Raw genomic sequence first — 20,083 nt, 5'->3', positions numbered from 1 at the left:
CACCATTAGATTTGGGAGGAGTGTGTCCAAATTAAAAACTAAATTGCAGTGTAACAATAAAGCTGTCCAGCATTTGTGGGCCACATGCAAAAGCAGCCAATATTTACACGGGTTCAACCCGGCTCGCTTTACAGTGTGCACGGGTAACCAGTGTCGATGCGACCTGGGTCCTGGTCACAGAATAGGAAGAGCTGGCTCAGCACGTGGTGGTGGTGATGTCAGGAAAGCATCTCTAAACTTCTAAATACGTATCCTAAACCAGTGGTCTCCAACCGGTAGCTTCCGATCTTCATTTTGGTAGCTCCCCCAGCTGCTGTACTGCCGAGTCACCTAGGAGGAAGTGACCTCTGATGTGTGCTCCCCCGTGGTGTCGATGCCATCATATGTAACGGTGGACAACTGCAGGCCTCCAGTTAGTAGGCGCTAATGTCACTGAGTGTCTATTTGGGAGGTTGCAGCAGCTTCTTACCCCTCCAGTATCAGCTCCCAACCTCCGGCTCCTTTACAAGCTCAGTCTCTCTCTATTTCCGCAGCTCCGCTTGAGGCACTCCCTTAGGGGTCGTCCCACACATCCCTCTTATGCTGATTGTTCTCAGAAACCTCCCTGGATGACACAGCTTAGTCCCATCGGATGGTCCCCGCCTCAGAGACCTCCGCTGCTTGTCCCGGAGTACGGCCGCTGCCCTCAAGTAAGCATCAAGGCAGCGCAGCCCCTTCTCCTGTCCAGCTACCTCACCAACTGCACACACCAACTGCCATTTTTCTCTAGTTCAAATCCTTGAGCCTGCTACAGTACTCACTGGTCCCCTAACGTCCACCACCACTGAGGGGACAGCGCAAATAGTCCCTGAACCTTAAGGAAACCAGTTAAATCATGCCCTATATTAGACAATGGCAGTAGTCACATTAATATTTTACATTTTCATAGAGGCACATCAGTGTGGGTAGGAACACAGGGTGTTGGTGGGGTGCCACAATAGTCTAAACAAATCTAATAGGGCACAAGTTCTCAAACTCAGCCCTCAGGACCCCAAACAGTGCATGTTTTCCAGGTCTCCTTACAGAATCACAGGTGAAATAATTAGCTCCACCTGTGGATCTTTTAAAATGTGTCAGTGAGTAATGATTACACCTGTGCACCTGCTGGGTGACCTGGAAAATGTGTAGGGTCCTGACCGAGTTTGAGAACCATTGTAATAGGATGTTAATCAGACAGATCCGATTGGTTGCAAATTTTCCATTTTCCCGCCTTGCTCAGTGAGCGTCTAAAAACTTGTGTAATTTTTAATATATTGCTTAATTTTATATATTAAAAAATATTTTCCTAACAGATTTCCTTTAAAAGGAATTTTATTGTCAACACAACGCTCTGTAACATGACTGTCTAACAGTAACCTATAAGGGTAAGGATTACACAACGCTCCGTAACAAGACTGTCTCACAGTAACCTATAAGGGTAAGGATTACACAACGCTCTGTAACATGACTGTCTCGCAGTAACCTATAAGGGTAAGGATTACACAACGCTCTGTAACAAGACTGTCTCGCAGTAACCTATAAGGGTAAGGATTACACAACGCTCTGTAATATGACTGTCTCGCAGTAACCTATAAGGGTAAGGATTACACAACGCTCTGTAACAAGACTGTCTCGCAGTAACCTATAAGGGTAAGGACTACACAATGCTCTGTAACAAGACTGTCTCGCAGTAACCTATAAGGGTAAGGATTACACAACGCTCCGTAACAAGACTGTCTCGCAGTAACCTATAAGGGTAAGGATTACACAACGCTCTGTAACATGACTGTTTCGCAGTAACCTTTAAGGGTAAGGATTACACAATGCTCCGTAACAAGACTGTCTCGCAGTAACCTATAAGGGTAAGGATTACACAACGCTCTGTAACAAGACTGTCTCGCAGTAACCTATAAGGGTAAGGATTACACAACGCTCTGTAACAAGACTGTCTCACAGTAACCTATAAGGGTAAGGATTACACAACGCTCTGTAACAAGACTGTCTCGCAGTAACCTATAAGGGTAAGGATTAAACAACGGGACCAGCTCTGTATTTATAATCTGTACAATGAAACATGTTACAGTAATTCCTGCACTAGTGGCATCTCATTACTGTAGTACTGAAAGGACAGGACATTCATTTCCATAACATGACATTAGCAAATGATTCAAGCGTTGAAAGAAAACATGTAACTGAGGAAAGCCTATAATGGAACAGTTAATTAAATTTTAAATATGACGTATTACTGGTTATGGGATGGGGTTTCTAGCTAAAAAATAAGGGGGCTTTTGCTGCCAACTAAGAGCTTTAAAATGTGACTAAAACCACATTTCAGACATTTTGAAGAAAAAAAAACCATAAAACAAATGACGCAGCTTAGAACAAACCACTTTCTATCAATCAATTAGTGAAACCCCAAAGTGTAATCAGCTACTTCTCCTAGGGCTCTATTTACTACAATCCGCATATTGAATGCGGATTGTAGTGTGATATTACCGAGTGAATTCGCATTGCGAATTCAGGCAATATCACAGGGATTTACTATAAATCCCTTGCAGGGACAGAGCTTGCGATAAAGCTCTGTCCCTGTGGATCCCATCCGCACTCTAGTCGCGGTATTTTTGGAAAAAATACCGCGACTAAGAGCCCGCGCATGCGCCAACCCACCGTCGCTGCTACCCCCCACAGATGCTAAGCCCCGCCCCCAGGCGCTAAGCCCCACCGGCGCGACCCCCCCTCCCTTCATTACACTTACCTGCATCCTCCTGGCCTCCGGTGATCTTCTCCAGGCTTCCCGATCAGGTGATCTCCCATACTGCACTGGGGCCCGATCACCTGATGACCGGGCCCCAGTGCACTGTGGGAGACCAGCTGACCGGAGAGGAGCCATCACCGGAGGCCCGATCACCGGTCCCTGGATTCAGGTAAGTAAAAAAAAATGTTTCAATTTTTTTTTTCTTTTTTTTACAGCAATCAGCTTGCGGTCTGTTTAGACCACACAGCTGATTACTGGTACCGGCTCCCGCCTCTGCTCTCCCCGTTAGAGCAGAGTGGGAGCCCAGTAACCGAGGGAGACCCTGGATAATGCCACCTCCAGGTGGCGTTATTATCACAGGGCTTCCCCCGGTATTTTTTTACAATTTATTTTTAGTAACTTGCACACAGATCACATTTCCCATTACAATTATGGGAAATGCGATCTGCTTTACTAAAAATAAGTGATACTAGGGGTTGGAGTAGAATTTTACTAATTCTACTCCAATTGCCCTATAGTAACTACAGGTTATACTAAAATAATGTGAAAAGGGTGTGAAAACACCCTTTTTCACTTTATTTTAGTAAAAATAATGTTAATAAATAGAGCCCAGGGTGAGTGTGTGGAGAAAGGTCTGGTAGGTGACAGGGTGAATGTGCGGGGACAGGTCTGGTAGGTGACAGGATGAGTGTGCAGGGACAGGTATGGCAGGTGACAGGATGAGTGTGCGGGGACAGGTCTGGTAGGTGACAGGATGAGTGTGCGGGGACAGGTCTGGTAGGTGACAGGGTGAATGTGTGGAGACAGGTCTGGTAGGTGACAGGATGAGTGTGCGGGGACAGGTCTGGTAGGTGACAGGGTGAGTGTACAGGGGCAGGTCTGGTAGGTGACAGGGTGAGTGTGTGGAGACAGGTCTGGTAGGTGACAGGGTGAGTGTACAGGGACAGGTCTGGTAGGTGACAGGGTGAGTGTACAGGGATAGGTCTGGTAGGTGACAGGGTGAGTGTGCTGGGACAGGTATGGTAGGTGATAGGGTGAGTGAGTGGAGAAAGGTCTGGTAGGTGACAGGGTGAGTGTGTGGAGACAGGTCTGGTAGGTGACAGGGTGAGTGTGTGGGGACAGGTCTAGTAGGTGACAGGGTGAGTGTGTGGGGACAGGTCTAGTAGGTGACAGGGTAAGTGTGCAGGGACAGGTATGGTAGGTGACAGGGTGAGTGTACAGGGACAGGTCTGGTAGGTGACAGGGTGAGTGTGCGAGGACAGGTCTGGTAGGTGAAAGGGTGAGTGTGCAGGGACAGGTATGGTAGGTGACAGGGTGAGTGTGCAGGGACAGGTATGGTAGGTGACAGGGTGAGTGTACAGGGACAGGTCTGGTAGGTGACAGGGTGAGTGTACAGGGACAGGTCTAGTAGATGACAGGGTGAGTGTACAGGGACAGGTCTGGTAGGTGACAGGGTGAGTGTACAGGGACAGGTCTGGTAGGTGACAGGGTGAGTGTACAGGGACAGGTCTAGTAGATGACAGGGTGAGTGTACAGGGACAGGTCTGGTAGGTGACAGGGTGAGTGTACAGGGACAGGTCTGGTAGGTGACAGGGTGAGTGTACAGGGACAGGTCTGGTAGGTGACAGGATGAGTGTACAGGGACAGGTCTGGTAGGTGACAGGGTGAGTGTGCGGGGACAGGTCTGGTAGGTGACAGGATGAGTGTACAGGGACAGGTCTGGTAGGTGACAGGGTGAGTGTACAGGGACAGGTATGGTAGGTGACAGGGTGAGTGTACAGGGACAGGTCTGGTAGGTGACAGGGTGAGTGTACAGGGACAGGTCTGGTAGGTGACAGGGTGAGTGTACAGGGATAGGTCTGGTAGGTGACAGGGTGAGTGTGCTGGGACAGGTATGGTAGGTGATAGGGTGAGTGCGTGGAGAAAGGTCTGGTAGGTGACAGGGTGAGTGTGTGGAGACAGGTCTGGTAGGTGACAGGGTGAGTGTGTGGGGACAGGTCTAGTAGGTGACAGGGTGAGTGTGTGGGGACAGGTCTAGTAGGTGACAGGGTAAGTGTGCAGGGACAGGTATGGTAGGTGACAGGGTGAGTGTACAGGGACAGGTCTGGTAGGTGACAGGGTGAGTGTGTGGAGAAAGGTCTGGTAGGTGACAGGGTGAGTGTGCGAGGACAGGTCTGGTAGGTGACAGGGTGAGTGTGCAGGGACAGGTATGGTAGGTGACAGGGTGAGTGTGCAGGGACAGGTATGGTAGGTGACAGGGTGAGTGTACAGGGACAGGTCTGGTAGGTGACAGGGTGAGTGTACAGGGACAGGTCTAGTAGATGACAGGGTGAGTGTACAGGGACAGGTCTGGTAGGTGACAGGGTGAGTGTACAGGGACAGGTCTGGTAGGTGACAGGGTGAGTGTACAGGGACAGGTCTAGTAGATGACAGGGTGAGTGTACAGGGACAGGTCTGGTAGGTGACAGGGTGAGTGTACAGGGACAGGTCTGGTAGGTGACAGGGTGAGTGTACAGGGACAGGTCTGGTAGGTGACAGGATGAGTGTACAGGGACAGGTCTGGTAGGTGACAGGGTGAGTGTGCGGGGACAGGTCTGGTAGGTGACAGGATGAGTGTACGGGGACAGGTCTGGTAGGTGACAGGGTGAGTGTACAGGGACAGGTATGGTAGGTGACAGGGTGAGTGTACAGGGACAGGTCTGGTAGGTGACAGGGTGAGTGTACAGGGACAGGTCTGGTAGGTGACAGGGTGAGTGTACAGGGACAGGTCTGGTAGGTGACAGGGTGAGTGTACAGGGACAGGTCTGGTAGGTGACAGGGTGAGTGTACAGGGACAGGTCTGGTAGGTGACAGGGTGAGTGTGCAGGGACAGGTCTGGTAGGTGACAGGGTGAGTGTACAGGGACAGGTCTGGTAGGTGACAGGGTGAGTGTACAGGGACAGGTCTAGTAGGTGACAGGGTGAGTGTGCAGGGACAGGTATGATAGGTGACAGGGTGAGTGTGCAGGGACAGGTCTGGTAGGTGACAGGGTGAGTATACAGGGACAGGTCTGGTAGGTGACAGGGTGAGTGTACAGGGACAGGTCTGGTAGGTGACAGGGTGAGTATACAGGGACAGGTCTGGTAGGTGACAGGGTGAGTGTACAGGGACAGGTCTGGTAGGTGACAGGGTGAGTATACAGGGACAGGTCTGGTAGGTGATAACGCGAGGTGTTTTGGATATTATTTTTAAACCTTACTTATTATAAGAAGAAATGGAATAATTCACATCAATACCAACTTTAAAATAAATGACAATGTTTTACTTCAAAAGCAAATCAATTCTATATGTATTATGGTATTGTCAAAGCAGACTTACAACATAAAAAAAATTAGTTCAGCAACAGTAACAAAATGATTATTTGCAATGCCTAGCATAGACTCCCAAGGTGATAGTCAGCCATGTTTATACTTACAGCCCAGCGCCTCGCGACTCTCTCGACCTACGATCTCTCCTGCTCAACCCGACTGACCTCTCCCCTTTTTGATCAATCTTTTATACTTTTTCCTCTCTGCTACTGACATATTCTAAAATGACGAATATTAATTAATTAATTCAATATTCATGCTCACTAAACATTTCACTAATTATATATTTTAATCATAACAAAACCCACAATCTCTTTTCTATGTTCTCAAAATACTGGTGACCGCATATAGGCCAAGGCTATCCTGATTGGCTCCCTTCTTGCTTAGCCAGATCTGAGACCTCCTGTCTCCTAGTCTGTTCATACTCAACTAACCCATTATTCTGTCTTGCTAGAGAAGAAATGATTTTGATCAGTTCTAATTTATACCTATTTCTGTAATAACATTTATACCTTTAGATTATACAATATTAAACAATAATAACTGTTGCTTCAGACACACACCTGCCTACTTTAGAGAGAGGGTAAACCTCATCTCTAGGCCTATTTATTTAGGTTTATTAGACAATGTGTTAGAAAAGCATTATAAGGAACATTACAACGGGCACCCTTTTCATCCACGCTTTCTTCTTGCTTGTTCCATTCTGCGATATGATGACTGTATGTTTTATTGTACCCCAACATTCCTTCTGTTATTACACAGTTTATTAATGCACTCACATATAATAATTTTTTATTAGGTTTTTGTGTATTTAATAATTTCTAAAAGATCCCCAAACAAGTTTGATTCAGTAAGATCCTCCTTGTAAGATTGTGTTACAAACACTGGTTCCCAAATAATTACCTTCAGCTCCTGTACCATTTTGTTAATAGACATGATGTTGTCCTGATCATACCTTGGATACCTTGTTAATTTTAAACGTAGGGAACCTGTGACATTATAAGGTTCAAGTGTGAGAGTTCCACATCGTGAGTGAAATGTTGTTTGATTTGAGTGCAATGAGATAGACATTAGCACAACATTCCCTGAATGACATTGTGACTACATACCCAACAATCACCTTTATTGTTCTTTCTATAAGCTCATGATAAGTGTCCAGGGAAGAAGTGTCAGTTTGTATAGAGATGCTTTCTTTGCACCATTGTATACCCCTTTTCTGAATTTAAACCACAGTATTTACATATACACCTTGGAATTGTGAGACAACCCTTCACACCTTTGTCTTACAGTAATGGCTCTTTTTTACGATACTTCATCAGATGTATCTTGCACCTAGTACCAGTATGAGACCTTATTTACCTATAATGTATTTTCTTTTCAACCATTTTAAGAATTTTTTTCCCTTGGTCTTTTTAAACATTCATTTTTATTGAATATTTTGTTAGGTTTTTTTTTCAAATGAAAAAAGAAAAGAGGGGTACAGAAAAAAAGAAAGGAATGGGGAATACAGGCAATAAAATAAGACAATAGAAAGAAAAAAATATTACAGATAAAACATTACATTATATTATACCAAATATAAAATATCATTAAAAGGTAGTAGATAATATATACTAATAACAGAGACCACTCCATAACTGCAACAGTCAAATCAAAAGAGAGAACATATCGGAACCTTGGAGTATCAATTTGTGTTTACTGGGAGGCATGGACCCCCCATATTGAACTCATGCCAACTGAACCATTTTATCATTGGTGAATTAGTAGAGGGAGAATATGGACAATTCAGCGTTTCCATCAAAAAACTATGATTTAATTTAGTCTTTATCAAGGAAAGGGGGGGGGTTTATCTTGCTTCCAGAATTGAGCGATGGCTGCCCTAGTAGCAATAAGTACATGTCCGATAAAATACCTATGGTTAACTGGAACGTCTTCCTGAAATATATGTAAAAGAGCTGTGGCTGGGGACAAAGACAGCCACAAACCAGTAACCTCCAGAATCAAGGCTTCTACCTCCAGCCAGAGGGGACGTATAGCAGGGCAACTCCAGAAAATATGGAGAATCTCTCCCGTTTGACCACATGAACGCCATCATAAACTAGATTGGGAAGGCCAAATTTTGTGTAATCTGTCCGGGGTCAAATAGATACGATAAAATAGTTTCATATACATTTCAATATGAGAGATACATCTAGACATTTTGACTATAGAAAAAAATAATTGGGACCATACATGTGGGTTTAAACATATATTTAAATGATTTTCCCATTTAATAATAGCTGGTATCTTAGCTGGTTCTTCTGCTGTTAGAATTAAAGAGTACCAGAAAGATATACCCCTTTTACGGGAAATTGAGAATATACGTGAACAAACATGAGAAGGGATTGTATCAGTCAACCCTACTAAATGTGGGAAAGATTGAACCCAATGTCTGATTTGAAGAAATTTGTAAAAATCTCTAGAGGGGATAGAGAACCTAGCTTGTAATTGGGCAAAAGAAAGGAAAGTGTTACTTATAAAAAAATCATGAAGAGTACGAATACCTTTGGGGTGCCAAGAGGATAAATTTAAATTTGGAATTAATTGTGAGAGGCCCTGAATAGAGAGGTGTAAAGATGGCAGGTTAAATTGTAGGAGGGTAGATAAACTATCCCACGCTTTTAAAGAAGCTAATGTGGCTCTAGACATATTTTTTAAGGACTTTCTAGAGCTGGGTGGAACCCAAAGTAAATCACCAAGGGGGAATTTGCCTAACATATCACTTTCCAATTTAACCCAAGGTTTAGGATTGAGAACATTTGACCAGTCACTGAGTTGATCGATCAGACATGCTGTTTGATAAAGAGCTAAATTGGGATAAGTCAAACCCCCTGATGATCTAGACATCATCAGATATGTCTTAGCAATCCTGGCTCTCTTATTATTCCAGATATATTTATTCAGTACTGCATTAAATCTATTTAGCCATGAGAGAGGGAGTGTCCTGGGAATTGATCTAAATAAATACATAAGTTTGGGGAGAAGAGTCATCTTGACGGCCGCCATTCTGCCCATCCAGGAAACCTCGTGATTCATCCAATCTTTTGTGTAAATAACAAATTGGTTCAATAAGGGGCCATAATTAAATTCAAGGAGAGTGTCTTCTGCAGCCGACAAAGAAATACCGAGATAGCGGAGAGACTGTGTTTGCCAATTGTAATTATAACGAGATTTAAGAGAGTACAGGAGCTGGGGTGGGGCATTTATTGCTAATACTTCCGTTTTAGATGTATTTAATTTATAATATGAGGCCGCAGAGTAACTATTAAGCAGCTGTTGTAAATTTGAAAGAGAGGTTTCCGGATGTGTTACAAACAGAAGGACATCGTCCGCAAAAAGACAAATTCTATGATGTGACCCGTTTATAAAAGGGCCATGAAGAAGGGAGGAAGTGTGGATATATTCTACTAGAGGTTCTATTGCTAGAACAAAAATTAAGGGAGATAAAGGACAGCCCTGTCTGGTACCATTGCTTATAGGGAACAAAGAAGATAAGAAACCATTGCAACACACACGTGCTCCAGGGGCACTATAAAGTGCAAGAATGGCATCTAAGAACCATCCTGTAAAACCAAATTTGGAGAGTACAGCCTTCATAAAACCCCAGTGCAGCCTATCAAAGGCTTTATCGGCGTCTAATGAAAGTGCCAGAAGCGGGTCCCCGACCTGTGAAAAATGTTCAATGACATTTAAGGCTCTTCGTGTGTTATCTGGAGCTTGTCGGCCCATCACAAAACCAACCTGATCTGGGTTAATCAAATAAGGGAGTAACGGATTTAGTCTGTTGGCTACCATTTTCGCATATAATTTAATATCAGTGTTTAATAAAGCTATGGGTCTATAATTTTGGGCATGGGTGGGGTCTTTGCCTGGTTTAAGGATAGTTATAATTCGAGCCTCAAGCATCTCAGGGGGAAATAAGCCTGAATTGGTCCCCGCCTCAAACACCCCCATCAGCGCCGGAATAAGGTCCGATTGAAACTCCATATAGAAATTGTTAGAGAAGCCATCCAGTCCAGGTGCTTTATCACGTTTCAAGGCTTTGATGGCATTTTTCAGCTCTTCTTCTGTCCAGAGGGGAATTTAAAGAAACTAGTGACTGTTCAGTAAGGGAGGGCAGAGCAAGGTCTGATAGAAAAGCAGAGATAGTCTCTGATGTGGGTTGAGCTGTGTTTACATCATCTGGACCATCGCGACCATCGAAACTGCGAGCCGGAGCCTGCGGTTGAGGTTTTCAACCGCAAGGCCCGGAGTGATTTTGGCTCTATCAGAGCCAAAATCACTCCCACTGACATCACTAGTGATGTCAGTGGGCCGGCTTCTGATGGTAGGCGTTCCCTTGGGAACGCCCCCGTCAGGGAGGCACGCCCCCGGCACGCCCACCAAAGGGGGCATGCTGTCAATCAACATCGACAGCACGCCCCCTTTGATCAGACACAACGAGCGAAGGAAAGTCCTTCACTCGTCGCATCTGGCGCATGCGCACGACGGAGCTCCCGCCGTCGTGCGCATGCTCAGTGCAGACCATCGACCCACTTGCGAGCGGACAGCCGCTCGCGAGTGGGTCTGAATCAGGCCCTTAATCTTTTTTAAAGTGTATATCTCTAATTCTCCTCTAACTTTAAGGATCTTTTGGAAAAGTACAGAGTTGGAAGGATCAGATTTATGTTGGTCTTCCAGGTCCCGAAGTCTAGTTTCAACTTCCTTTTGTTTTTGAGCTTCTATACGCTTAATTCTAGATGCTACTTGGATTACTGTTCCTCTAAGAACTGCCGTAAAAGGCACACCAAAAATTAAAGGGAGTAGTATCCGTGGGTTTATTATGTTGAAAGTATTCTGATAGGGCAGACTGAATGGCCTGCCTCCCCTCAGTAGAGGATAAAAGAAAATTATTGAACCTCCATGGTCTACTGGAGGGGAGAGGTACACTACAATCCCACGTAATTGTCAAAGGGGCATGATCAGACCATGTGATAGGGAGAATATTTGCACCTCTTACCTGTTGGAGGGACCATTTATCCATTAGAGCAAGGTCGATCCTGGAATATGATCCATGAACCCGAGAGAGAAAGGTGTAATCACGGGTCGTAGGGTGCATTGCCCGCCAAACATCATACAGACCATACTCCAGAATCGACCGGCCAAAAGCCCCCGATACACCAGCAGGGTCAGTAGCGGTGCCACCTCCTATATTATTCGATTTATCCATACAAGGGTCTAGAACTAAATTAAAATCGCCGAGTAAAATAATCTGACCTGAACACACTCTCTGGGTAACTCTGAAAAATTTCCTGATGAATGACAATTGACCAGTATTTGGGGCATATACAGAAGCTATAGTAACTGCTTTAACCTCCAGCTCTCCCATCAAGACAAGATATCTACCCAAGGGGTCTGCTCCTTGGGATTTTAAAACAAAATTACAGTTGCGGTGAAAAAGAATTGCCACTCCCCTCTTCTTTGTGGGACCTGATGCAAAATAACCATATGGATAATGAGGGTCAGAAAAAGCGGGAGAGGCATCCTTAGCAAAATGGGTTTCCTGAATCGCTATTACATCCATTTTGTGAGTTCTAAAATAGCGGAGGGCAATATTACGTTTCTGAGGGGAATTTAAACCCTTAGTATTGTTAGACATAAGATTCACCATTTTAACAAATCTAAAGACATGCGTAAACAGAGAAAGAACATCCTATCTGTCCTGGGTTGATCAACATTGGCATAAAAATACAAAAAAAGGTAAGCAATATAGAGCCTGTAAATTGGGTCAAAAAAGAAAAAAAAAAGAAAATAGAAAAGAGTATGAATAGAAATGACTCCACGGCGGGAGTCACAGGGGCCACTAAACAGAGTGGCGAAAATGGTAGAACCATGGGGGTAGTGACACGTTTCCCACCACCAGGGAACAAAATAACAAATAACACTCAAAAGTAACATAGCAAACACACACCAAATATATCTGAAAAAACGAGTACCACTTAAAAGATATAAGGAAAAACAAAAAGATAAGACTTTTTTAGCAATAATAGACATAGAAAATGGTACTAAAGCATATACACCTTACATCAATCAATATTGAAAATAAATAAAATTTAGAAGATAGTTATAATCTATAACTGTGCAACATATAGAAAAAACAATTGGAGTTTCAAAAACTGCCTAAACCAGAAAACTTCAATAAAGTGTCCAGCGACCACGATACAGGAAACATCCTAAACATGGACACAAGGACTAAATTAAGATAAAGGAATGCAGATCATAAAACAGTCAACCGTTTTTGCCTGCTAAGAGCCAATCAGAACTGATTGTAGGAATATGATCAGTAGATTTCGTAGTGAATGGGATCCGCCAGAGGTCCAGAGCCTTCATAACGTCTTCCGGGGAGTATAGCACTTTTGTAGATCCATCGTAAGTGACAATAAGTTTTGTTGGAAACCCCCATCTATATTGTATTCGAGCTTGACGTAAAGCTGATGTGATGCTAGAGAAGGATCTTCTTTTATTTAACGTAGTCGGGGAGAGATCACCAAAAATTTGTAAGTTTCCCAATACATCGGAGGAAGACCCTGCCTCTCTAGATATTCGAAGTAGACGCTCCTTCACGTGGAAATAGTGCATCCTCATAATAGTGTCTCGCGGAGAGGCTTCAGGGGCATTGTGAGCTTTAGGGAGACGATGGATACGGTCTAAAAGAAATTGTGAAGAAGGCATGTCTGGGATTAGTTTCTGGAATAGGGTCACAGCAAACTCGGGAAGCTCCGAAAACTGTATCGACTCCGGAATTCCACGGATTTTAAGGTTATTTCTGTGAGCCCTGTCTTCAAGGTCAGCCATTTTGTCCCGAAGTGCAGAGAGTTCCGCTTGGGTAGTTTCGTGAGCGGATATTAAGTCATTGTGGGAGGCGACTACTTCTCCCATCTTATTTTCGAGAAGGTCCGTACGACCACCTAGTTCAGCAACATCATGCTTCAATTCCCCAACAGTAGAAGATAATTCAGCTGTGATATCTTTCTTAAGATCACCTAAGAGCTGCAGCATGCGCCGCACAGTGATAGGTTCGTCCATAGAAGCATCATCTGAGGGAGCATGTGTGGATGAAGCTGAAGGGGAAGAAGCAGGTTTTATCTTGTGACATTCGCGGTCGTGGAGATTGTACGGAGTCTTTCGGCAGTGGGGGGGTCGCAGATGCAGACTTGAAAAAACTCACCGGAGGGATACCTTTAGCTGGTTTAGGAGTCTTCTTAGGCCCCATGTTTACTGGATATGACCAATTGAAAAGATAGCTTCTAAGTAATCTCTGGAAAAATGGGGATATGCTATGCGGTGTGTAGTTGCGGTGGTGGTGGGAAAATATTCACATTAGAATATTATCACTTCCATGTGGGGATATTGGAGTATAGGAAATTCCTTTTGAAGCAATATATCACACTAGCCACACGATGGCAGTAGAATGTCACTGTTGGAGACCATTAAATATCACATACACTCATAGCCATATAGCAAAAATGGAGAGTAAAAAAAAAGGAGTATTGACGGTTATTCACAGCAAAATGATAGTAGGATGGAAACTCAAATGTAAAACAGAGGGCGCAGAATTGAGAGTTGAGAGAGCAAAAACACAGATGAATGTTCCAATTTAGCTGTGGTCAGTGAAGAGAGTATGCTACATATGTCTCAGGAACTATGAGAGCACCACTCTGCCCTCAGGCACCTAGCCCAGCAAAGGAGGGAGAGCAAAGACCCCAGGCCAGCTGACAGGTCACTCACCGCGGGTATAGCAGAGAGGGATGTGGGGAGCAGCGCTCACAGAGCCGGATCCCATCTTCCAAAATGGCGGCCGCCAACGGAGCAGCAACAGGAATGCTCCTAACAGGTGAGCAGGCAGCCGTGGAGCAGTGCGGGGAAGCACCGATATCGCACCCGGGAAGGCCACTCGGCAGGCAGGGAAGGGAGATGACCCCGCTTGAGATCTTCTGCGAGGACGCGGAAACGCCGCGTATGAGGCCACCGGGGAGTCCCGCAAATTGAGGCCGCTGCTTCTGTCAATGTAGTAGGCCCCACAAGCGGGAGCATCGGGATGCGGTCCAGAGACACCACTCTACGTTCAGAGGTACAGGCGGATGCCAGGGCAGAGGGCTGCTGTATACTATCCCCAAAAGGAGCCGATTTGCACTGTATTTGTGCTTTTAAAAGCAGGAGCTCCTGTCTCCTGCTTCCTCCACTTTCAGCAGCTAGGCCACGCCCCCCTTCCCTTGGTCTTTTGACCATCCTCTGATGCGTACCTATACCTGGGAGTATCAGTAGTAAAATGACTGTGTGCGTCTTTTATGACTCTTAATGTGATTAAAACCATATCCCTTATGATCATGAGTTTTAAAATAGGAGTGGAGTCTACCAATATGATCCCGGCAGTACCCCTAGGATAACACTCCTCACCGTCCTCATCAGTCACCAGTCCTTCTCAGCTCCTATTTACTATAAAAAATTTAAAAATGGAAAAAAAAATAACTTTCCCAATCAATGGATACACAGAGACTTGATCACCAACAGCCATCTTTCCTTTTCTTTGTTCACAACCCGCAGAACACTACTAATAATGTCCCCGATTCTGTGAACCTTATCTTGGCCTGAACTGTGACTTTGATCAGGCCCATCATCAAATAAGTTTATTAAATTTAAATCACAGTCAATTTCTTTATCTGCATCTTCTTTGGCTTTAACTGACCTCACCGCCAGGTCGGCAACCTTCTTGCAGTGAGATTTTGTGAATCCAATTGTCCTTTTCAGCCACATCGAGGCTGTTAGCAGAACCTGGAACGGGCCTTGCCAGCGATCTATGAGACAACCAGAACATAAGAAATTTCTCACCATTACATAGTCTCCAGACTGGACTCCATGACAAGGTTCTTCTGGGAGTCTCTTCATAAGCTTTCCTTGCTTTTCTTCAGATGCTGTGAGAATTGTATAACATAGTCCGTAGTTAAATCATATAACAGTGACAAGTCTGTTGCTGGACTTACAATAAGGATAGGCAGTTTTAAAAAAAAAACGAAAAAAAATAGCTCAAAAGGCACAGGGTAAGTGATCGCTTTGGAGTGGTGTGGATGCTATACAAAACTAGAGGTAAAAGCCCCCAGTCAACTTATGGTAGTCTCCATACCCACCTCATCTAACTTGTACTCAATGTTAGCGTTTACACATTCAATTTTGTTTTTTTTTTATAAACCCATATATTGACATATTGCTTGTAATACCTTCCCTGTAAAATGTGTACCTCTGTCACCTTCAACAACACATGGGATACGATATTATATCTGGAAACATAAATAACTGCACAATTTCTTATCTGTGAATGATGCTGCACATGATGTAGGATTTCTGTGACAACATCCGGAAACTGTGAAGTCCTCACAAACAATAAATGGTCACATAAACACAAGGTATCCAGGACACACTGAACCTGCTAATGATAGTGAGATTAGTTGCAGGAAGGACATGAATATCAGTAATAATCATCAATTGTATCAGCTGAATCAGATCTAACAGTTCACTTCTGGGGAATAGTCATAAACAAATTGTTGAATAGAATAAACAGGCATAACTATAGCAGTAAGCTTAGACATTTAAGTTAGCTTCAGAGACAATAGTCTGTGAGGTACAAATCTTGGTATTATTGATTAAAATAAGCAAGCATAGAGAAAGCAATGAGCTTAAGCGTTACATCAACATTGTCATCACCAGAGACAGGAGTCTCTGGGGTTCAAATCTTGAAAAAAAAAAAAAATTAAAAATCAGTATTGTCATCACCAGAGACAGGAGTCTCTGGGGTTCAAATCTTGGAAAAAACAAAACAAAAAACAAAATAAAAAAAACAACAAAAGGGGGGTCAGCTGGGCCAGCTGTGAGAGCCGGGGGCGCTGCCGGTGCTGTTGGCTGACTGCCACCTTGTTCCACCTGCCGTTGCCGTATTGCCAGACATTGCAAATACTTAACCCTATTCTTCACCAACCTAGTCAAAATAATTGTTGCTTTCAAAGCATCCAGAACATATTGGTTAAATGTGCCAGCCATGGGGAAATGACCAGAGGTCCATTCAATCATCCCACTCCACCCTGCAACAAACCTCACACTCTCATCTCCGTACTTGTCTTTCATAACCGCATACATACTGGTCATTCCTAATCACATATATATATATTTTTTTTAAATGACTACCCTCTTAACTCTTGGCAACTCACTCGATGCCATATTAAAAAAATGTCTTTCTCTCGCTCTGCTGCAAAAATAAAACTGCATTTTTTATTCTCAAACAGCCAATCTCTATGACCCTGAAACGGGAACACTCTTCCAGCTCCTCAAATAAGCTTTTACACTTGCAATGAGAAACTTAATTCTTTCTTAAGTACAAGTTTTGTTAGTGGGATACCTTTACAATTTCATGGTAAACTACCCTGGAAACAATTTTCCGTTTCACCAAACCAATTCCTTCTCACCTTCATTCAAACAACCATTACCATCCAGGTGCATCATGCGCCATTCTCCCCATACTCTGTAGCTTATCAAGCTACAATCCACCTCTTCACCCTCAAATCACTTACTCTTACCCTCTTATAACTTACAAGAACCAACTCCAATCCCATACATGTACTAGACAATGTTGCCTTTTAAAAATCAAATGAGACTAACTGTTTCTTTCACTTTAAAATTGTGACACGTCTGTCAAAATGAAAACCCAAAAAACTCTACCCTCGTGTTACCTGTCTTTCGTTATCAGGTCAACACCTCTCATGTACAATCTGACCTCGTTAACAGATTTGTACCTCAGTTACCTGGTGCCTCCCCTGTCCCCGTTATCAGGGTTCTGCACACCTGTTACACCTGTGACTATACGTATACCTTGTGCACCTGCCCTCGTTATCAGATTTAGCACTTTTACATCAATATTATCTTGTTCTTAAATATCTGCAGATCAATTTTACACTATCTAGCCACGTGGACTTCTCTTCTTTGTTTATAATATTACCCAGCAATTCACATAACCAGATTTATGCCTCTCTACTCCACTTCTATGTAAGGCATACTACAGGGGAAAATGGGAAAAGTTAGCTCAGCAAATGCCTCTCGTCCTAACCCCCTGCTGACACTTAATTTTTATAACCACAAAACCAACCATCAAAAAAACTCAACAATACTGCCCCTAATTTCTGGGAAAAATGACTCAAATACAATTTCAAATTTCTGGAAACCAGAAAACAAACAGCAATTCTGAACTGCTTCTGTCGGAACCCAAGTCCAAAAACCGAATCAAATGACAAATCACTCTCTAACAACACTATTGGATCAAAATCCTCAAACCTCAATTTCAAAAAAACAAAAAACAAAACAACATTGCATATGTCATAAAATATTAGGAAAAACTCATCTATGGTAATCAAATCCCTAACTAACTCTAGCACAGCAACATATGCACAATTAAGACACATCAGAGGTCCCTGTCAATGGGGCTGTCAATGAAAGAGAAAGACAGAAGAATGAGGAAAGGTAAAAGACAGTATGCACAACCTTTTCTTTTTTTTTAAGAAAAAAAAATATATAGTTCACTCACACAAGTTGCATACACTGCTGTCTACGTTTTTTTTTTTTATAGTGTCTTTTTTTTTTTTTTTTGACACAAGACCCTAATCTAACCCCAACTCCAAGCGGAAGCCGTAAGCGATACTTGGGTGGGCTTCTTGCCAGACTCTGCCGCCGTGAAGGTCAGCCAATTACCCAACCATACATCATTGAACCAATCATACGTCACTCTTTCATACAGAGCAGGGAAGGAAGAAAAAATGAAGAAGAAAAAAAACTGGTTTGCGCAAAAAAATTTTTAATTTCTCAGAGAGAGCAGAAAAAGAAAATAGAAAGTATCAATAAAACTTCTTAACAAAACATCAATCTACCAATAATTTCAGAAATAGATATCTCAACTAACAAAAATGCCAAGATAATTACTGAACTTGCAAATTTAAAAATCCTCTCTATTCTACACACAACATATTTTAGTGTACGGGGAAGGAAAAAAAAAATCCTCAGCAAATACCATTTACTTTCCCTATCTATTGGGCACACTGCCCAGAACAGAAAAGGAGGGGAGAAATCTCTCCTCCTAACACCATTTCTCCAAAATACAAAACTTTCTTATACAAACTACACAATGGAGAAAAACCTTATTTTGAGAAACAAATCCTACCAAAACAAAACAAATCCCAAACAATCAATACAGCGCAATTAACTTAACCATCATATCAATGACTGAAGGAGAGAGAAAAACAAAAACTGCAACTTTAAAATAAATGACAATGTTTTACTTCAAAAGCAAATCAATTCTATATGTATTATGGTATTATTGTCAAAGCAGACTTACAACATAAAAAAAATTAGTTCAGCAACAGTAACAAAATGATTATTTGCAATGCCTAGCATAGACTCCCAAGGTGACAGTCAGCCATGTTTATACTTACAGCCCAGCGCCCCGCAACTCTCTCGACCTACGATCTCTCCTGCTCAACCCGACTGACCTCTCCCCTTTTTGATCAATCTTTTATACTTTTTCCTCTCTGCTACTGACATATTCTAAAATGACGAATATTAATTAATTCAATATTCATGCGCACTAAACATTTCACTAATTATATATTTTAATCATAACAAAACCCACAATCTCCTTTCTATGTTCTCAAAATACTGGTGACCGCATATAGGCCAAGGCTATCCTGATTGGCTCCCTTCTTGCTTAGCCAGATCTGAGACCTCCTGTCTCCTAGTCTGTTCATACTCAACTAACCCATTATTCTGTCTTGCTAGAGAAGAAATGATTTTGATCAGTTCTAATTTATACCTATTTCTGTAATAACATTTATACCTTTAGATTATACAATATTAAACAATAATAACTGTTGCTTCAGACACACACCTGCCTACTTTAGAGAGAGGGTAAACCTCATCTCTAGGCCTGCGGCCATTCGACACATGACGGTCCTCCGCAACTTACAACTAATATATATTCTGAATCATTTCTATGTACTCTTAATTGAAATGAAAATAATGAAAGACATACGCATGCATATATTTGTGAATTGCTGAAGGAATATGTACGGTCACATATTCTGGCGTTATCATAGGTGACAGGGTGAGTGTGTGGAGACAGGTCTGGTAGGTGACAGGGTGAGTGTACAGGGACAGGTCTGGTAGGTGACAGGGTGAGTGTGCGGGGACAGGTATGGTAGGTGACAGGGTGAGTGTGTGGAGACAGGTCTGGTAGGTGACAGGGTGAGTGTACAGGGACAGGTCTGGTAGGTGACAGGGTGAGTGTGTGGAGACAGGTCTGGTAGGTGACAGGGTGAGTGTACAGGGACAGGTCTGGTAGGTGACAGGGTGAGTGTGCGGGGACAGGTATGGTAGGTGACAGGATGAGTGTGTGGGGACAGGTATGGTAGGTGACAGGGTGAGTGTGTGGAGACAGGTCTGGTAGGTGACAGGGTGAGTGTGTGGAGACAGGTCTGGTAGATGACAGGGTGAGTGTACAGGGACAGGTCTGGTAGGTGACAGGGTGAGTGTACAGACCAGGTCTGGTAGGTGACAGGGTGAGTGTTCAGGGACAGGTCTGGTAAGTGACAGGGTGAGTGTGTGGAAAAAGGTCTGGTAGGTGACAGGGTGAGTGTGTGGAGAAAGGTCTGGTAGGTGACAGGGTGAGTGTACAGGGACAGGTATGGTAGGTGACAGGGTGAGTGTGTGGAGAAAGGTCTGGTAGGTGACAGGGTGAGTGTGTGGAGACAGGTCTGGTAGGTGACAGGCTGAGTGTGTGGGGACAGGTCTGGTAGGTGACAGGATGAGTGTACAGGGACAGGTCTGGTAGGTGACAGGATGAGTGTACAGGGAC

At 43.5% G+C, this 20,083-nt stretch overlaps 1 protein-coding gene across 1 annotated transcript in view; it reads left to right on the top strand.

The window, feature by feature from the left end:
* The first annotated feature begins 337 nt into the window (after positions 1 to 337).
* LOC148453322 (transport and Golgi organization protein 6 homolog) overlaps positions 338 to 20,083 on the top strand; it is a 103,088-nt gene continuing 83,342 nt past the window's right edge. Inside the window, exon 1 of the mRNA XM_088462285.1 lies at positions 338 to 689. Within this exon, the coding sequence (XP_088318411.1) occupies positions 632 to 689 (58 nt within the window). The 5' untranslated portion in view covers positions 338 to 631. The remainder of the gene's footprint in view (positions 690 to 20,083) is intronic.

The sequence above is a fragment of the Taudactylus pleione genome, unplaced genomic scaffold, assembly GCF_031769625.1.
Source record: "Taudactylus pleione unplaced genomic scaffold, aTauple2 ptg001183l, whole genome shotgun sequence".
NCBI lineage: Eukaryota > Metazoa > Chordata > Amphibia > Anura > Myobatrachidae > Taudactylus > Taudactylus pleione.
The sequence above is the reverse complement of the archived record's forward strand: the minus strand, read 5'-3'. Positions and strand labels throughout refer to the sequence as shown.